This window comes from Eurosta solidaginis, chromosome 2 (genome assembly GCF_040869045.1).
Source record: "Eurosta solidaginis isolate ZX-2024a chromosome 2, ASM4086904v1, whole genome shotgun sequence".
Classification (NCBI taxonomy): Eukaryota; Metazoa; Arthropoda; class Insecta; order Diptera; family Tephritidae; genus Eurosta; species Eurosta solidaginis.
This window is the reverse complement of record NC_090320.1, coordinates 47,799,636-47,816,976: the sequence shown is the minus strand read 5'-3', so window position 1 is coordinate 47,816,976 and position 17,341 is coordinate 47,799,636. Positions and strand designations below refer to the sequence as shown.

The window sequence follows — 17,341 nt, the reverse complement described above, 5'->3', positions numbered from 1 at the left end:
AAAGAGCCTCATATCTCTGAAGAGAGAAGACTTAAGGCTCACCATGGGCTTACTAACTGCACACTGCGTTCTGGCGTCGCATGCGTATTAGTAAGGCCTGGCAGTAACGGCAAATGTAGAAAGTACGAACTTAAGGACGAAACGATTGAGTATGTTCTGTGTTCGTGTCCTGCGCTCGCCAAGTCAAGGCTCCAGATCTCGAGGCAGCAATAAAGCTTGGTCCTAGAAATCTTCTAATATTTGCAAAGAGGGCGGAGTTATTATTTACCGTAAGTCCTTGTGCCTAATCGGGTTTTTTCCGTTTGGTCGTCGAACAAAACACTTTGGACATATTCAGTCTATGTGAGGTCTTTATAGACCGGCCAGTTCAAGTTACCCTAAACTCCTATCAGGATGTTTTTCAAGTACGCGCTATATCGACATAATTTCTGTACTTTTTACTCTGAGCTAGGGCGTTATTGAAACAAATTCTAAGAGGGACATTCTGAGATATGGCGATTTGTAAAAAGCATTTTAGCTTGGTTGATGTTCCCCTCAGCCGAGTATATGTTCTAGCTCTCTTGTGATTTTTTTTTGTACCCTTCAATTTATTTTCAGGGCATGTTCGAGGAAGGTTTTCAAACCGCTGGCGGTCTTTACAAGACACTGAGTGAACGTATTGGCATGAATTACGAAACACCTGAAGCATTATATGCTGAAAAGCATTATCGTTCAATTGGCTATATGCGACCGCTTAGCATTTGGTCGATGCAAGTGTCTTGGGAACGCAGAAAAACGCTACGTGATTAAAGGGAATAGGGGGACAAAAGAGTTTCATTTATTTTAGACATAATATGCAGTTATAATTTTTAGCTTTTAAGTGTTCATAGCAGTTCACATAAGAGACACTTCGGTCTGAAAATGTATTATAAACGGGGAGAAAAGGTACAAGTTATGAGTCTAACTATTGTAGTAGAGTTATAAGTTTTAAAATTATTTGAACTAGGAAATTCTAATGTGACGCATCCAAACCATATTATTTTACGTTCAAAAATTACAGATTTTTTGGACAACTTCTCATTGTTTGCTACATAATTATATTGGAGCTTATAACTTATTTGATTGACCGACAAGCAAAATTTTTACAGTATTCGAAATCTAAAAATATTTAAATTGACTTGGCTTAGACGTATCCATATAAACACGTTCGGGTATTCGGCGTATGCCTTTCATTAGCATTGTAAATCGTACGCAGGAAGAACGTAACGGAATTTGGTTTTAAAATTAAACAAAAAGACAAAAATGTATCAATATTGTGGCGAATATTAACATCACTATGTTGTTAATAAATAATCACAACAACAAAAACAGCAAGCAGCCACACTTATGTACAAGACAACGAATAATATTCTATACACATAACTAGCAGCTTGAAGCCGAGGGACTATTTCACATACATAAAAGTAATCGGGCAGCTAAGAGTAGAAAATGTTACTCACACTTACACACGCATATGGCTAAAAGCATAAACTACAGATATACATGTAAATAAAATAAAATAAAAATAACTGTAAGGCGCGATAACCTCCGAAGAGATTTTAGGCCGAGCTTCTCTTCCAATTTGCGTCGTGCTCCTCTTGATTTTTCCTACAAATTGGCCGGACGGGACCCACATGTTTTAAGCGGACTCCGAACGGCATCTGCAAGGCAGATGAGTTTTCACTGAAAGCTTTTCATGGCAGAAATACACTCGGGGCGCTTGCCAAACACCCCGCTTAGAAAAATTTTCTTCTAATTGAAAAACCTTATTTCTAAAATTTTGATGTTGCTTGCCCGGGGTGTGAACCCAGGGCATACGGTGTGGTAGGCGGAGCACGCTACCATCACACCACAGTGGCCGCCGATACAGATATACATGTATATAGCTAAATAACCAAGCATGAGATACAACTGTTCTAGAAGGCATGCGCATGAAACGCCTAGACCTAAGTAGAAATGGACGAACTAAGTAACCGAGAGTATAAAAGCAGCGCAAGCTGAGGACTCAGTTTGATTTAAACACGGTATTAGTGTAGTATTATATGTGAATTACTACTCCCAAAGTAGTCTAATAAAGACCATTTTGCAATACTGAATATTGGAGTTATTTATTCGACAGTTCAGCGATTCCAACGTTAGCAGATGGTGCAAAGTAATCAGATTTTCCCAAAATACGTTACAATATAACTAAATTTAAGGGTAGTGCCAAAGCGAATCAATACAAGGTGATGGTAAAGCGAATTTCAACACAATCCGCCGTGCAGGAGAATGTCAAGCCTAAAGAAGATTAGTATTGATTTCGATTGGCTGACATATTGTTGTACAAATGCGTTGTATGGAAAACGTCATGAAGAAGCACACAGCTGATGGGATTATTTGTCTCCAGTAACCCCTGAAAGCCACTCCTTATTGCGCAGCCTTATAACACAACTAACAACACAAAGCAAACAACAACAGCGTTTCAAGTCCACAGCTGTGTATGTAATGTTCGATTTCACCCGAACTTAGATTTTCTTACCTGTTTTGTTTTGTTTTAACTTAAGTCCCCTACTGATCGTTTCGCACTTCCTTTGAAAGACATCCGCTGGATATCGTAATAGCCATAAATTTTTTTTTAAGCTTATCTTAGACACGTCTCTGTACCAAAGAATGTAAGAAACAAAAAGCAAAATTGTGTATAATACACTTCGTTTTTAAGCTTAAGGCTACTACTACTTAAACTGAGATGAACAGTAAAATTGTATGTTATCGACTAAAAAAGGCAAGATTAAACTTTGCTCAACTTTAACCAAAGCGAATCCATGCCAGGTGATGGCAAAGCGAATTCAACTAATTCGCCGTGCAGAAGAATGTCAAGATTAACTGGCATACAAGGCGTTGTATAAAAAATAATCAAGAAGAAGCTGTTGGGATAATAACACCTGGTACTGAATTCGTCTTCACTTTAACTGAAGTTATAACTCGCACTAAAAAACGGGCATTAGAAATGGGTAATATTGTTACGAATATTAGCAACACTAGGGGGTACTGTCATCTCTAAGCCGATGCTAAGCAGTGACTGTATGCACATCAATAATTCAATCATTATGTCTACACATATGTACGTACACGCAGCGGAGAAGCAACGCACAAAAACAAGCAGATATCTTATCTGAGATATTCAATTAAATTTGTGGAAGTGTCGCTCACAAATACACGCTCATATGAGAGCTATACACGTACGTCTGTAGTTGTAATTATATAGCAGTAACTAAGTAAATTCTGGAAGCGCCTAGAAGATGCAACGAAGAAATCAGAGAATATAAAAGGCATCAACAGTAGAGGCGCTACAATCAGTTTTGATTAAGCACGCTATCTGTCGAGCAATAGAAGTGTTATTTTGAAAGTAGTCTAATAAAGACCATTTTGCATTAATGAATAGTGGTGTTATTTATTCAACAGTTTAGTGATTCGAACCTTAGTAGAAGATTTGAAATAAGGGGAATTGCAGTAAATTCTTTACAATTGGTGGCAGAAGAGGAATTGTTGAATAAATTCCGAAGATTGGGAATACAACTTGGACATGGCAAAGTTGAGTGAATTGGCGATCCAGCAACTGAAGGAGGAGTTGGAAGTCCGTGGATTGGCTACTTTTGGCGATAAATCCCAGCTACAAAAACGACTAAGTGTAGCTATGGTATTTGAAGGAATCAATGCTGGGGAGTATGCCTTTAATTATGATAGCGACAAAACAACAACAAAAACGGAAGAAAAAAACGAAACACCGCAGACAGTGACGAGCACAATATCTGTACAAACATCGACAATGGCATCTCAGCTGGAGTCACAGGAGGCACGCATTTCAGAAATGGCGTCGCAAATGTCATCTCAATTGGAAGAACAGAAGACATATATGTCACCTCAACTGGAAGCGCAAGAGGCACATATATCTGGAAGTTCAACAAAAATTTCAGAACAGGTATCATCGCAACTCTTTGCGAAACTGGAAGAGCAGGATGCAAAAATTTTACAACTCGAGGACAAAATTGATGCCGAGATAGAAGCGTTGAAAGGTCTTATGCAACAGTTACAACTAAATCGCCCAGCTGTTCCAGCGAGCAATCCGAAGGTAAAAACTCCATCTTTTGACGGCTCTGTTCCTTTCGAGGTATTCAAGCTTCAATTTGAGAAGACGGCAGCAGTGAACAACTGGAATGCTGAAGATAAAGTTGCTGCACTGTTCGTGGCATTGAAAGGGCCTGCAGCTGAAATCTTACAGACAATTCCAGAGTACGAACGGAACAACTATGAAACATTGATGAGCGCTCTAGAGAGACGTTACGGAAGCGAGCATAGGAAACAGATATATCAAATTGAGTTGCAAAATCGTTACCAAAAGGCGAATGAGACTTTGCAGGAGTTTGGGTCGGATGTTGAAAGATTGGCTCATCTCGCAAATGCAGACGCACCCGTGGAATACACCGAGGGGGTTAAAATTCAAAGCTTCATAAATGGAATACGGGATGCCAAAACGAAACGAGCTACATATGCGATTTGGTCAACAGGAGAGTAAAGCCATTACCTGGAGCAAGATTGCGTACGATTACTGGTGAGTATAACCAAGTCCAGGAAGAAGTGGTATGTGAAGTCTTAATTGGGGAGGTCATGGTTCTAACCAAATTCGTTGTGGCAGAGATCGTTGATTAAGTCATATTGGGAGTGGATTTCTTAGTTGACTATGACATCAGGATCGATATGCAGAGAAGGATTATGCAGTATAAGAACATGGATGTGCCACTTAACTTCAGTTTTGAGCAAGGGTTCAGCAGTAAGCGAGTGCTGGTGAAAGAGATTCGACAAAAACCACAAAAGTCAAAGGCAGCAGATCGGGCAGGGATTGATGGAACGAATGGGCCAAACAAATCAAAACCGAAGGTACCTGCGAGAAAAACACTGGCATTGACAAACCCTAATGGACGCACTGAAACGACTGAAAGAATTTTCCAGAAAGAATGCAAGGGTGGTTTCAAGCCAGCGCGCAGTACTGTTGTGAAACGTCAAGACGATACTGATGATACCAAGTCAATACGTCAAGAGCAAGCTCTGCGAAGTAGTTCTTCATTGGCTAAAGAACAGAGTGTGAGGGAACGGCCCAGGGTAATGAGTAGTAAGATGAAACACTGGCATGACAAGAACTTTAATTCGGAAGGTTTCTTGGAGGGAGATTTGGTACTGCTATACAACCCTCACCGGCGGAAAGGTGTTCCATCCAAATATCGGTGCAGTTGGGAAGGCCCGTACAGAGTTGTGAAGAGGATCACTGATGCCATCTAACGCATACAAACAATTGGGAAATCACGAAATAGAAGGGTGGTTCATTTGGAGAGGCTAGCAGCGGTTAGATCGAGAGATTTGTCTGATCGGAACGATCAGACTTAGGTGGAGGGCAGTGTTACGAATATTAGCAACACTAAGGGGTACTGTCATCTCTAAGCCGATGCTAAGCAGTGACTGTATGCACATCAATAATTCAATCATTATGTCTACACATATGTACGTACACGCAGCGGAGAAGCAACGCACAAACACATTCAGATATCTTATCTGAGATATGCAATTATAATTGTGGAAGTGTCGCTCACAAATACACGCGCATATGAGAGCTATACACGTACATCTGTAGTTATAACTATATAGCAGTAACTAAGGAAATTCTGGAAGCGCCTAGAAGATGCAACGAAGAAATCAGAGAGTATAAAAGGCAGCAACAGTAGAGGCGCTACAATCAGTATTGATTAAGCACGCTATCTGTCGAGCAATAGAAGTGTTATTTTGAAAGTAGTCTAATAAAGACCATTTTCCATTACTGAATAATGGTGTTATTTATTCAACAGTTTAGTGATTCGAACCTTAGTAGAAGATTTGAAATAAGCGGAATTGCAGTAAATTCGTTTCAATAAAATAAAAAAAGCGTTCAATATGTATTGAGAACATAGTGTAATCATGACAAGTGCAACATATTGTTGTTGTTGTTGTTGTAGCGAATAGGTTACTCCCCGAAGGCTTTGGGGAGTGTTATCGATGTGATGGTCCTTTGTCGGATACAGATCCGATACGCTCCGGTAACACAGCACCATTAAGGTGCTGGCCCGACCATCTCGGGAACGATTTATGTGGCCACATTAAACCTTCAGGCCATTCCCCCCTCCCCACCACCAAGTTACATGAGGAGCTTGGGGTCGCCAGAGCCTCGTCTGTTAGTGAAACGGGATTCGCCGCTCGAAGGTGAGGTTGACAATTGGGTTGGAGAAGCTATATATTGCGCTACACAACCCCTTGAATCCCCTACACAACCCCTTGAATCCCCTACACAACCCCTTGAATCCCAACATCGAGGATAAGGACGTTAAAGAAACAGTCAGTTCTTTCCTAGCAAAAAAATCTTGTCATACACGGAACCACAACATTCTCACATACTTGGAACTCCACTTTAACTGACTGTATGCTGTTGAAAGGAGAACCTAACCCCCATATAAAATCGCACTTACGAGATGATGAAAAAGTGTCATCAACTTTCGGCAAGTCGCCAGAGCTTGACCTTTCAAAGCTTTAGTGATGGTCACTGGATGCTATTTATGCTACTATCGCTCAGGGACAAGTGTGCTGATGTTCTGTTGTAGCTGCCCACTATTCTGGTGGTAGGATCAATAGTCAGTGCAAACAATTTCGGGTTGTTCTAACTGCAAAAACAGAACTAAAATATTTAGTGGAGTATTATTGATATAGGTAGTATTCAATGATAATAAAACTGGTGCACTCTGGTACTAGATTCTTCTGGTACTAGCGTGAGTGCAGCGGGAATTATATTCATCATGCAGCTTGAGGGTGTAGAGCGGGTTGGCCTAGAAGGTTCAAATGGTGGGGCTTGTACCGTAATGGTGCTTGTTAGCGAAATGTACCGGATCTATATCTGGCAAAAGACCATCAGCATCGATAACACTTCACAAAACCTTCGGGAATCGGCTTTATTGCTACAACAAAAACAACATCTCGCATCTCTGCCTGATTGTTTAAAAACGCCAAATCTAGATGTCAGTTTGCCAAAGGCCCCGACTCGGAGTTAGTTTCAAAAACGACTCATCTTAGCTAAAAATGTATTGATCTTATCAATCCCTAACAGCAACTTTTAAGTTTAACCAAAGGTTATACTAAATTGGCATTGGGCAATTTTGAAATAGATTCTAAAATATGAACTTTTCGAAGCAATTCTGATATGGTGCAGTCTTAAGTGGTTCGCTAAGCTAGGTAGTTTTTTATGAAAGGGCAGTTGAGACCGTCTGATTGTCCACCTATCTGTCGATATGTCAAAAAAATTATTTACACGTCCACAATTATCTACATAGATGTAATTTAGTTCCCGAAAAACGTTTCCTGTTTTGTTAGCATTCCTCAAAATTCGGACAGTTTTTTCTTCAAGCTGGTGCTAAATATATTAGAAAAACGTTTCGGGTGATTCCATGTCAAATAACACCAATATTCGGTAATGACCCAACAAAGGCAAATTTAGCCAATTAATTTTAACAACAAATTAACAAAATTTTAAATGGCTGGTCCAAAATGCATTCAGTTATGTTCAAATAATAAAAATATATATTTGTAAGCTATTTTAGTTTAGAATATTAATATAATTTACATCATTTTTCAAATTAAGTAATTTGCACAAACTACAGTTGAAATTCCTGATATCATAAAAGCCAATTTTTCAGTGTTTAATTAAGTTTAATATCGCAAGCGAAAAAATTGCCTTTCTGTTTTCACTACTTAAAAACAAAAAGAAATGCCTTGAGGGTATTATTCTGAACGTATAAAAGTGACATAACCGAATTATAGCCACTTCACACAGAAACTTAATGGAATCACAATATCGTTTAATGAAATCAAGTTTCCCTTTTCACATGGAGACACTTGCTTCATTAGCGAACATCTGTCAGCAGCCCCAAAAAATATTACGCTTTTTACAAAAAAATAATAAAAAAAATAATAGCAGCAGCTTGAATATTGTGACGAATATTAGCATCACTATGATGTCAGTAAATAATCGCAATAACAAAAAAGCAATCGGCCACACTTATGTACAAGACAACGAAGAATATCGAACTATCAGTTTTGATTTAAACACACTATTAGTGAAGTATAATTGTGAAGTACTATTCCAAAGTAGTCTAAATAACGCCCATTTTGCAAAACTGAATATTGGAATAATTTATTTGACAGTTCAGTCATTCGAACGTTAACAGAAGGTGTATAATTATCAGTAACTCAAAAAAAAACCGTTACAATATTAATGGCTTTCTGAAATATTAAGTATCGGCTGGTTACACTCACAAGCATGTGCCGATGTATTGCTGTTTTTGTTAGTGTTTTTGTTTTGGTATTCAATAATCACATGTACCTGAATCTACATTTCTTCTTGTCACACTTAGGCCCGGTTTTTCATTACAAATTCAACTCAGTTTGTCAGTTAAACTACGCTTAAACTTATTCTGCAGTTTTTCAGTGTACTTTAACTGAAGTTTAAGCTGAGCTTAAGCGGCCGATCTGACAGTGTTAAACTTCTAGTTAACCTTTAGCCATCATCTAGTGAGTTTCCTAGCTCCGTATCATGCATGATTCTCACGGAAACGCTCTGGATGATTAGGAGACTTGAAAAGCATGGGTCGTGATATTTTCATACACATGAGTTGTGATAGGCAGATGCCGCTGCTGTGTACGGCCAGGCGGCGACTTCTATTTTTGAAAAAAGACAAGAATTTAACAAATTATCTGGGTCACGAGTGGAACCAGACTTATATCTGGATTTATCTGGCTAAAATCGTTGTTGTTGCATTTACATGCAAAATTGTTTTCTGGCTCAGGATCTTTGCGACGGGATGATGGCTAATAAATTATTTAATGTAGAAAACTTGACTAATTATTACATCCACCATCTGTGTGAAATGGCTATAAGCTTGATTTCGTAGGCTCAAAATGGAGAATTATAATTATTTTTGTAACAGTCGTAAGAATATATATAATGTAAAAAAATTATATCAGTGTTGCCTTTTGTTTAAAAACTCTACGCGCTATTTTAATGAATTAAAGTAAACCCCCAAAAGGTTGAAATATTCATATATTCGGACAAAAAACTATGCGTGCCACAAAACGTTAAATACGATGAATAGTGAAATACCGTAAGCCATCAATCAGTTCACGGTGGCGTTATTCGGACTTGGTGGAATTGGTGACAGTCGATTTTTTTTTTTTAACTCGTTTGTAGTTATAGCTACAGGATTTTTTTTGGTTTATTTACAGAACCAAAGTACAAACAGAAAAATTGTCTTAACCATCAAATTAAGAAATAACGAAGCTGACGCTAATGCTCCAATAGCGCCTTCACTATTCTGTTCCGACAATTCTTAATCTCAAATATATTTTTAGACCACAAAATAAACAATAAAAGAGAACATACATAAATAATTTTGAAAAACAAAATTGAAAAAAAAAACCATTACTTATGTATTAATTGATGTACTGTAAATTCGCAAAAGAAATTATTAAATAAAAATTGTATTAACAATATTTAAATGCTAATTTTATTTTCATGAGAGCGAAATTGCGAACCTTAACCTTCTTTTTACCAAAAAATAATATGCTAATTCAATTTAATAAAAGAGTTCAGGATTTTGTGCAAATGGTCTAGCACAGGATTTTTTTCATTTTGTACCAAACGAGGAAAAAAAATGTACCAAATCATCCAAAAATGTACCAAAAGTCTTCGGATATGATTTTGAACCAAACTATTTGTTTCACCGCTTAAAATACTTTCTGTTGAAAGCTTTGCAGCCCACAACAAAGTTTTATCATTCAAATTGACTTTCTTTAATAAAGTAAAACAAAATCTTAATATATAAAAAACACGTGTCACAAGTTTGAGGCCAATGGGCTCCTAAACTACTGAACTGATTTTGAATTTGTTTTGCACCCCGTGTGTAGTTTGATTTAACTTGAAATATAGGATAGGTTATATCTCATCTTATAGTCCCAATATTATTTTATTGCAATTTTTTTGTATTTGCTTATACGTAATATTAAAATGTTACGTATACGCAGTGGCACTCATATTTTCAGGTGGTGCGGATATACTTCCGTGTAATTGCTTAGTGTTTAATTAAACAACCTGCTTATCAATAAAAAATATTATAGCGAATGATATCAAATATAGCACATCACCAGGCCCGGCGAGAGGGGGGAGGGGTTCTGAGGTGGCCCGCGATTTAGAGGTACTATGACATTTCGAAAATCTGCATTTCGTTTTAATATTATAGTAAAGTGTGAAAAATAAAAATCTATATATATAAAAACAAAGGCAAAAATGTGTGTTAGTTGGTCGCCGGTGTTTGAAGAGATGCGTCGGTGGATTTTGTTCAAACTTTCACACAAGTTGCGTAAACCTCACGCTGTGGTTACTACAGGTACAGGGTCTCGAGATATAGGCCAAAACGTGGGCCAGTGAATGCCTAGACAGTGTTTATACAATATGGATATCAAACGAAAGCTGTTGATGAGTGCTTTGGTACAGACTTTGGACTGGGACAGGGATTAGGACTAGGATTGGGACTGAGACTCGGAGTGGGACTGGGACTGGGACTGGGACTGGAATAAAATACATACCACCCTCTGGGACAGGCAATAAGGGATGCAGAAGAATGAGAAGGAATTGAGAGAAGAGAAAAGAGAGAAGGAGATGGAGATTCAGAAAGAGATAGAATGAGACGAAGATGGAGATAGATGAAGCGAAAAAGACGGAGGGAGGAGTGAATGAAAGGATTAGGAAAAAGTGAAGAGGGGGGAGGGGAAAGTCAGACGGAAAAAGCTTATTAAAATGTATGCAGATAGGCCAAATTTAGGCCAGGACAACGTCTGCCGGGTCTTCTAGTTGTATATAAAATTTTTCGAAAAGGTTGTTTGATAGAATAATATCAACATTAACATCGCAGTAAACTTCATCTGGGGTTAAGTGATTCAATATTTAACATCCACATAGGACTGGAGTCTAAATAAGATTTTTTTTATAAAATTTTTAATTTGGTAATAAGTAAATGTATGCGAATATCTTCAGACCGCATTTATATATTCACATCATTTATTTCATTTAAAAAAATAAAAAAGGAATTTAAAATATACTTTATAAATAGGACTTTGAAAAATTTCAGATATAATATTAGTATTTTGATTACTGCTTTTATTTTCAAATACGTAAAGATTAAAATAGCACTTGAGGGCATCCCATTGCTCAAGAATTCTATCTATGACTGCTTGTCTAGAAAGCCACCTTGTGGGGGCGTACTTTAGGATAACATACATTTCTGTACCGAAATGTTCTTGAAAACTCTGAAAGTCTGCTCTCCTAAGGGGGCTGTTAAAAAATTATAGTTTACGTCTTTTAAAAATGTATCAATTTTGTTGGGAAATACATCACAAGCGGCCATTGAAGCTAAATTTAAAATGTGACAAACACATCCATTAACATGCAGATTTGGAACAACTTGCTTGCACTCCGCTTTTTGCTGCCATCATAACCGAGCAATAGCCGGAAGTGAAACCAATCATTTTTTCAAGTGATATTGAATGATCTTTCAAAGATTTAATAATGGCATTAAATATACCCTCCGTGCTACTATCGGTCAAAGGTATCAAATCTAAAAATTATCAATGCACTTTTTATCAAAAATTCGAATCGAAACTGCCAAATTTTTTGATATTTTTTGATCTGTCGTTTCATTCGAGTAATAATTCTTCTGACAAAATGCAATTATGGATATATAATTTTCTGGCCCTGTTATTTGAGTTATTAGTTTCTGTGCTTTAATTATATTGTTTCGAATATTAGCAACAGTAAGGGGTACTGTCATCTCTAAGCCGATGCTAAGAGTGACTTGTATGCACATCCATAAATCATTCATTATGTATCTACATAAATGAATCAATCATTCACCCTTATCGCGAAGTTCACGCGGAAAAGTGTTCGCCTTCACTTCTTTTGTTCGGGTGAACTTTTTCCGCCTATCGGCAATTTCGGGCGAACAAAAGTTCACTTCGAAACAACTGATGCTCTATTGTGAATTGGCAGTGAACAAATAATTTACTTACAATTGTGTAAATTTTGTAACCAAGCACATATTTCCTTAAAATACAACAAAAATATAAAAAAAAATTTATAAAACAATGTTTAGTATTGCACTTAGGTTGGTATTGATTGAGCGCGAGGAGAATATAAATGTGAAAGCGATTCGGAGGCAACTAAGGGACAGTTCTAACCCTTTGGAGCTAAATGATTAACTGTAAGCTAAAAATGTCGGCCACCGTGGTGTGATGGTAGCGTGCTCCGCCTACCACACCGTATGCCCTCGCGTTCACACCCCGGGCAGAGCAACATCAAAATTTTAGAAATAAGGTTTTTCAATTAGAAGAAAATTTGTCTAAGCGGGGTCGCCCCTCGGCAGTATTTGGCAAACGCTCCGAGTGTATTTCTGCCATGAAAAGCTCTCAATGAAAACTCGTCTGCCTTGTAGATGCCGTTCGGAGTCGGCATAAAACATGTAGGTCCCGTCCGGCAAATTTGTAGGGAAAATCAAGAGGAGCACGACGCAAATTGGAAGAGAAGCTCGGCCTTAGATCACTTCGGAGGTTATCGCGCCTTACATTTATTTTTTTATTTAAGCTAAAAATTACTATTTTCAGCACTTTTGAATAACAAGTTAATTTTTTTCAATTAGCTTTCGCCAATATTACAGGCTAAACAAGCCGACATTCTTATATTTGCTAGATATTTTTACCAACTCCTTGCCACCATTGAAGCAAAAATTTGGAGTTCCACCAATTGTAAAGTTGAGTACATGTCTTCGTTTTTTCGCATAGGGAAAAGGCGTTGGAAAGGACCATGAAGTGGGTCTTAGCCAATCTTGTTTCAGTGAGGTGCTCAACATTTTGGAACCGTTGCTTTGTCCACAATGGATAACATGGCCGACTGATACGTTGTCATAAAAAATTTAATTTACATACTTAGCAATACATGAATTTCACTTTTTTCCACTCAGCTTCCGATTGTGCATTATTTATTATTTCTCATAATAAAAGTACATATAATTATAAGAGTATCAAATTTCAAAACAAAAAATTACTTACATTTTGTTTCCTCTCGTTCGCCTGTAAAATATAAGTGAACAAATTTGGGTTTCCCCTCTGTTCATTTCGCCGGAACAAAGAGTTGCCGATAAGATGAAATCTTTTTCGAACACGAAAAATTGTTCCGCCACCCTCTGTGATAGGGTGAACAAAAACTGTGAATATTTTCGGGTGAAAATAAAACTCGCAATAAGGGTGATTATGTCTACACATCTGTACGTACACGCAGCGGAGAAGCAACGCACAAACACATGCAGATATCTTATCTGAGATGCTCCCAAAAGTGAGCAATTGTAATTGTGGAAGTGTCGCTCACAAATACACGCGCATATGAGAAGCTATACACGTGCATCTGTAGTTATATTATATTGCAGTAACAAAGTAAATTCTGGAAGCGCCTAGAAGATGCAACGAGGAAATCACAGAGTATAAAAGCACCAACAGTAGAGGCGCGAGAGTCAGTTTTGATTAAGCACGCTATCTGTTGAGCAATAGTAGAGTTATTTATTTTGAAAGTAGTCTAATAAAGGCCATTTTGCATTATTAAATATTGGAGTTATTTATTCAACAGTTTAGTGATTCGAACTTAGCAGAAGGTTGCAAATAAGAGGATTTGCAGTAAATTCGTTACAATATTGATGCAAAATTTGTTTACAATTTAGAATCAGTTATGCTATTTTTCATAAGCATATTTAAATGATCCATAATTGCAAATGGCAAATTGTGCTCGGCAACAAAACAAACTAACTATATATTTTCTTCGAAAAATTTTAAATTTTTTTGTACATTCAGAGCTGCTTTGCTAATAACTTGAAGTGTAGTGCTATATTTTACAAAAATGTACCAAATATGTCAATGTAGTACCAACGTATTTTCGGGAAGCGAAATGTACCAAAAAAAGTACAATGTACCATGATTATCATCACTGGTCTAGCATCATTGCATTGCAAACATAGCATATTGTTTACAATACACTAACAAAATACACGGCAATGCATTTGTTAGGTCAAAGCAAATACGCAACGTCGAAAACCGTAGTTAATTTTTTACTTTTGAATAACAAATCATCAACTGTCAAAACAAAACAAAAAGTGCAAAGAGAAAATTTAAAATGAAAAAGTTGTTCACGATCCGTAGCTATAGCAAAGTTTCCAACATCAAATACACAAAATTCTGAACTCTTATATTGTGATTTTTCAGTTTTTAGTGGAAAATAAAGTCACCACAAATGTTCAATAAATAAAGAGCATCAGTCATATTTACCGCCTCTACAGATAATTTCAAGTGCTTCAGAAGATGTTCCTGTAGTAATTGTTTACATTTATTATCCCCCCCCTCTTTATCAAAATACCATGCTGGAAAAATATTGTGGCGAATATTAACATCACTATGCTGTTAGTAAATAATCACAGCAACAAATACAGTAAGCATCCAAACTTATGTTCACGAGAGATATCTTACACCTACACATGTAGTCATCAGCCGAAGTTCTTACTCACACATACTTACGCATATAACTAAATTACCAGCCCCAGCGGGTTAGGGGGTTAGAATATACCCGCGGTAGGTATGCCTGTCGTAAGAGGCGACTAAAATACCAGATTCAAGGGGTTATGTATCGCAACCTTTTCAGGTTGCCAGCGCAATATATAGCTTCTCCAAACCCAATTGTCAACCTCACCTTCCAGCGGCGAATCCCGTTTCACTAACAGACGAGGCTCTGGCGATCCCAAGCTTGTCATGAAACTTGGGGGTGGGGAGGGAGGGATGGCCTGAAGGTTTAATGTGGCCATATAAATCTTTCCCGAGATGGTCGGGCTAGCACCTTACCGGAGCGTACCGGATCTGTATAAAAGCGTTTGATTAACATGCTATTGTGAAGTACGTGATATTGAAGTATAATTGCTCTACTCCCAAAGTAATCTAAATAAAGAGCAGTTTGCAATACTGAATATTGGAGTGATTTATTTAACGGTTTAGCGATTCGAACGTTAGCAGAAGGTTTGAAATAAGCCGAATTCCCCAAAATTCATTACAGTTGGTGTCAGAAGAGGAATTGTTGAATAAATTCCGAAGATTTCGAATACAACTTGCACATGGCGAGTTAAGTGAATTGAAGATCCAGCAACTGCAAAGGAAGTTGGATAGCCGTGGATTGAATACAACCGGCAATAAGACTGAACTTCAAGCACGGCTACGAGAGGTTATGGATTCGGAAGGAATTAATGTGGACGAGTATGTCTTCCATCCTGATGGGGACGAGACATTAACAAAATTGGAAGGGAGGAACGGAAGTCCGAATCCAGTCGCAAGCGGCGAGACTAATGCGATATTGGCTTTGTTATCACAGATATCGACAAAAATGGAAACCCAGCAAACACGCATAACAGAAATGTCATCACAAATATCCACAAATATGTCATCCCAACTGGAATCGCAGGAGACACGTATAACATCCCAACTGGAAGAACAGAAGACATACATATATGGTATCTCAACATATATGGTATAACAACCAAGATGGAAACACAACTGAAAGAACAAGAGACACGCATAACAGTACAACTCGAAGCATAAGATGCGCGTATATCATCAAAACTCGAAGCGCAAAAGGACGAAAAATAATGCAGTTTGAGGAAAACATCGAAAAAATCATTTTCGTGAATGGTATAAAAATCATCCCCAATTTCAATTTACAGACTAGCACATCCTTGCAAAAAGTAATCCATTAACATTTCGATTACAAATTTTTGCGCACTGAGAATGCAAAAAAATATTAACGTGAAAGGTTTTCGTCAAACAAAGAAATTGCACAGGTGCTTCATTGTTGTTCTTCATTAGCGGTTTGGTAAGTAATTGCAATGAAACCATTCCACCACTGTCAACCAAATCACAAACATATATTTATGGATGAATTCAAAAGCGACAAAATGGCTTTAAAAAGTGTGCATGAAAAGGTTTGTGAAATTTGGGTATATATGTATGTGCATATGAATCACGTGTTTGAGTATTGTTTAATTTAAAAGTGCATAAAAGCATGCCTTACGATTTATTTTGTGAGGAATGTTAGCAACACTAAGGGATACTTTCATCTCTGAGCCGATACTAAGCAGTCGTTTGTATGTACATAAACAAATCAATCATTATGTATACACATATGTACATACAAACAGCGGAGAGATACTCACAAAAGTATGCAATCATCAGCAAAGTAGTTCTCACATATACACACGCATATGGCTATGCGAGAGACTATAAACTACAAATTCACATGCATATATCTGAGATACTCACAAAAGGATGCAATCGTCGGTGGAAGTATTACTCACATATACACGCGCATATGGCTAAGCGAGAGGCTATAAACGTGCATCTGTAATTTATAGCTGGTAAGTTCATAACCTCGGCCACCGTGGTGTGATGGTAGCGTGCTCCGCCTACCACACCGTATGCCCTGAGTTCGCACTCCGGGCAAAGCAACATCAAAAATTTTAGAAATAAGGTTTGTAAATTAGAAGAAAATTTTTCTAAGCGGGGTCGCCCCTCGGCAGTGTTTGGCAAGCGCTCCTGGTGTATTTCTGCCATGAAAAGCTCTCAGTGAAAACTCATCTGCCTTGCAGATGCCGTTCGGAGTCGGCATAAAACATGTAGGTCCCGTCCGGCCAATTTGTAGGGAAAATCAAGAGCAGCACGACGCAAATTGGAAGAGAAGCTCGGCCTTAGATCTCTTCGGAGGTTATCGCGCCTTACATTTATTTATTTTTTTTTAAGTTCATAACCGTTTAGACGGTTAAGCGCCAATTAAGTAAGTAAGTAAGTTCATAGCTGGTAACCAAGTAGAAAACTCTAGCAGAAGAAACGTCTAGACATTTGGGCACAGAGTATAAAAGCAACGAAAGCTGAGTAATCTGTAATCAGTTTGATTTAAGTACGCTATTGGTTGTGAAGTTAAGTGTTATTGTGAAGTACTTTCCAAGTAGCCTAATAAAGACCATCTTGTTTATTGAATATTGGAGTTATTTATTCAACAGTTTAGCGATACGAACGTAAACAGAAGGTTGCAATTTCCCTAAATTCGTTACAATATATACATAGGTACAAATAAAGGAAATAGATTCGA

At 37.6% G+C, this 17,341-nt stretch overlaps 1 protein-coding gene across 3 annotated transcripts in view; it reads left to right on the top strand.

Annotated features, from left to right (window-relative positions):
- The window catches only part of LOC137239685 (non-lysosomal glucosylceramidase), a 57,146-nt gene extending 47,531 nt beyond the window's left edge, over positions 1–9,615 (top strand). For all 3 annotated transcript variants that reach the window (XM_067765257.1, XM_067765255.1, XM_067765256.1), the window contains exon 11: positions 598–9,615. In XM_067765257.1, coding sequence (XP_067621358.1) covers positions 598–789 — 192 coding nt within the window. In that variant the 3' untranslated portion in view covers positions 790–9,615. The remainder of the gene's footprint in view (positions 1–597) is intronic.
- The last annotated feature ends 7,726 nt before the right edge of the window (positions 9,616–17,341 follow it).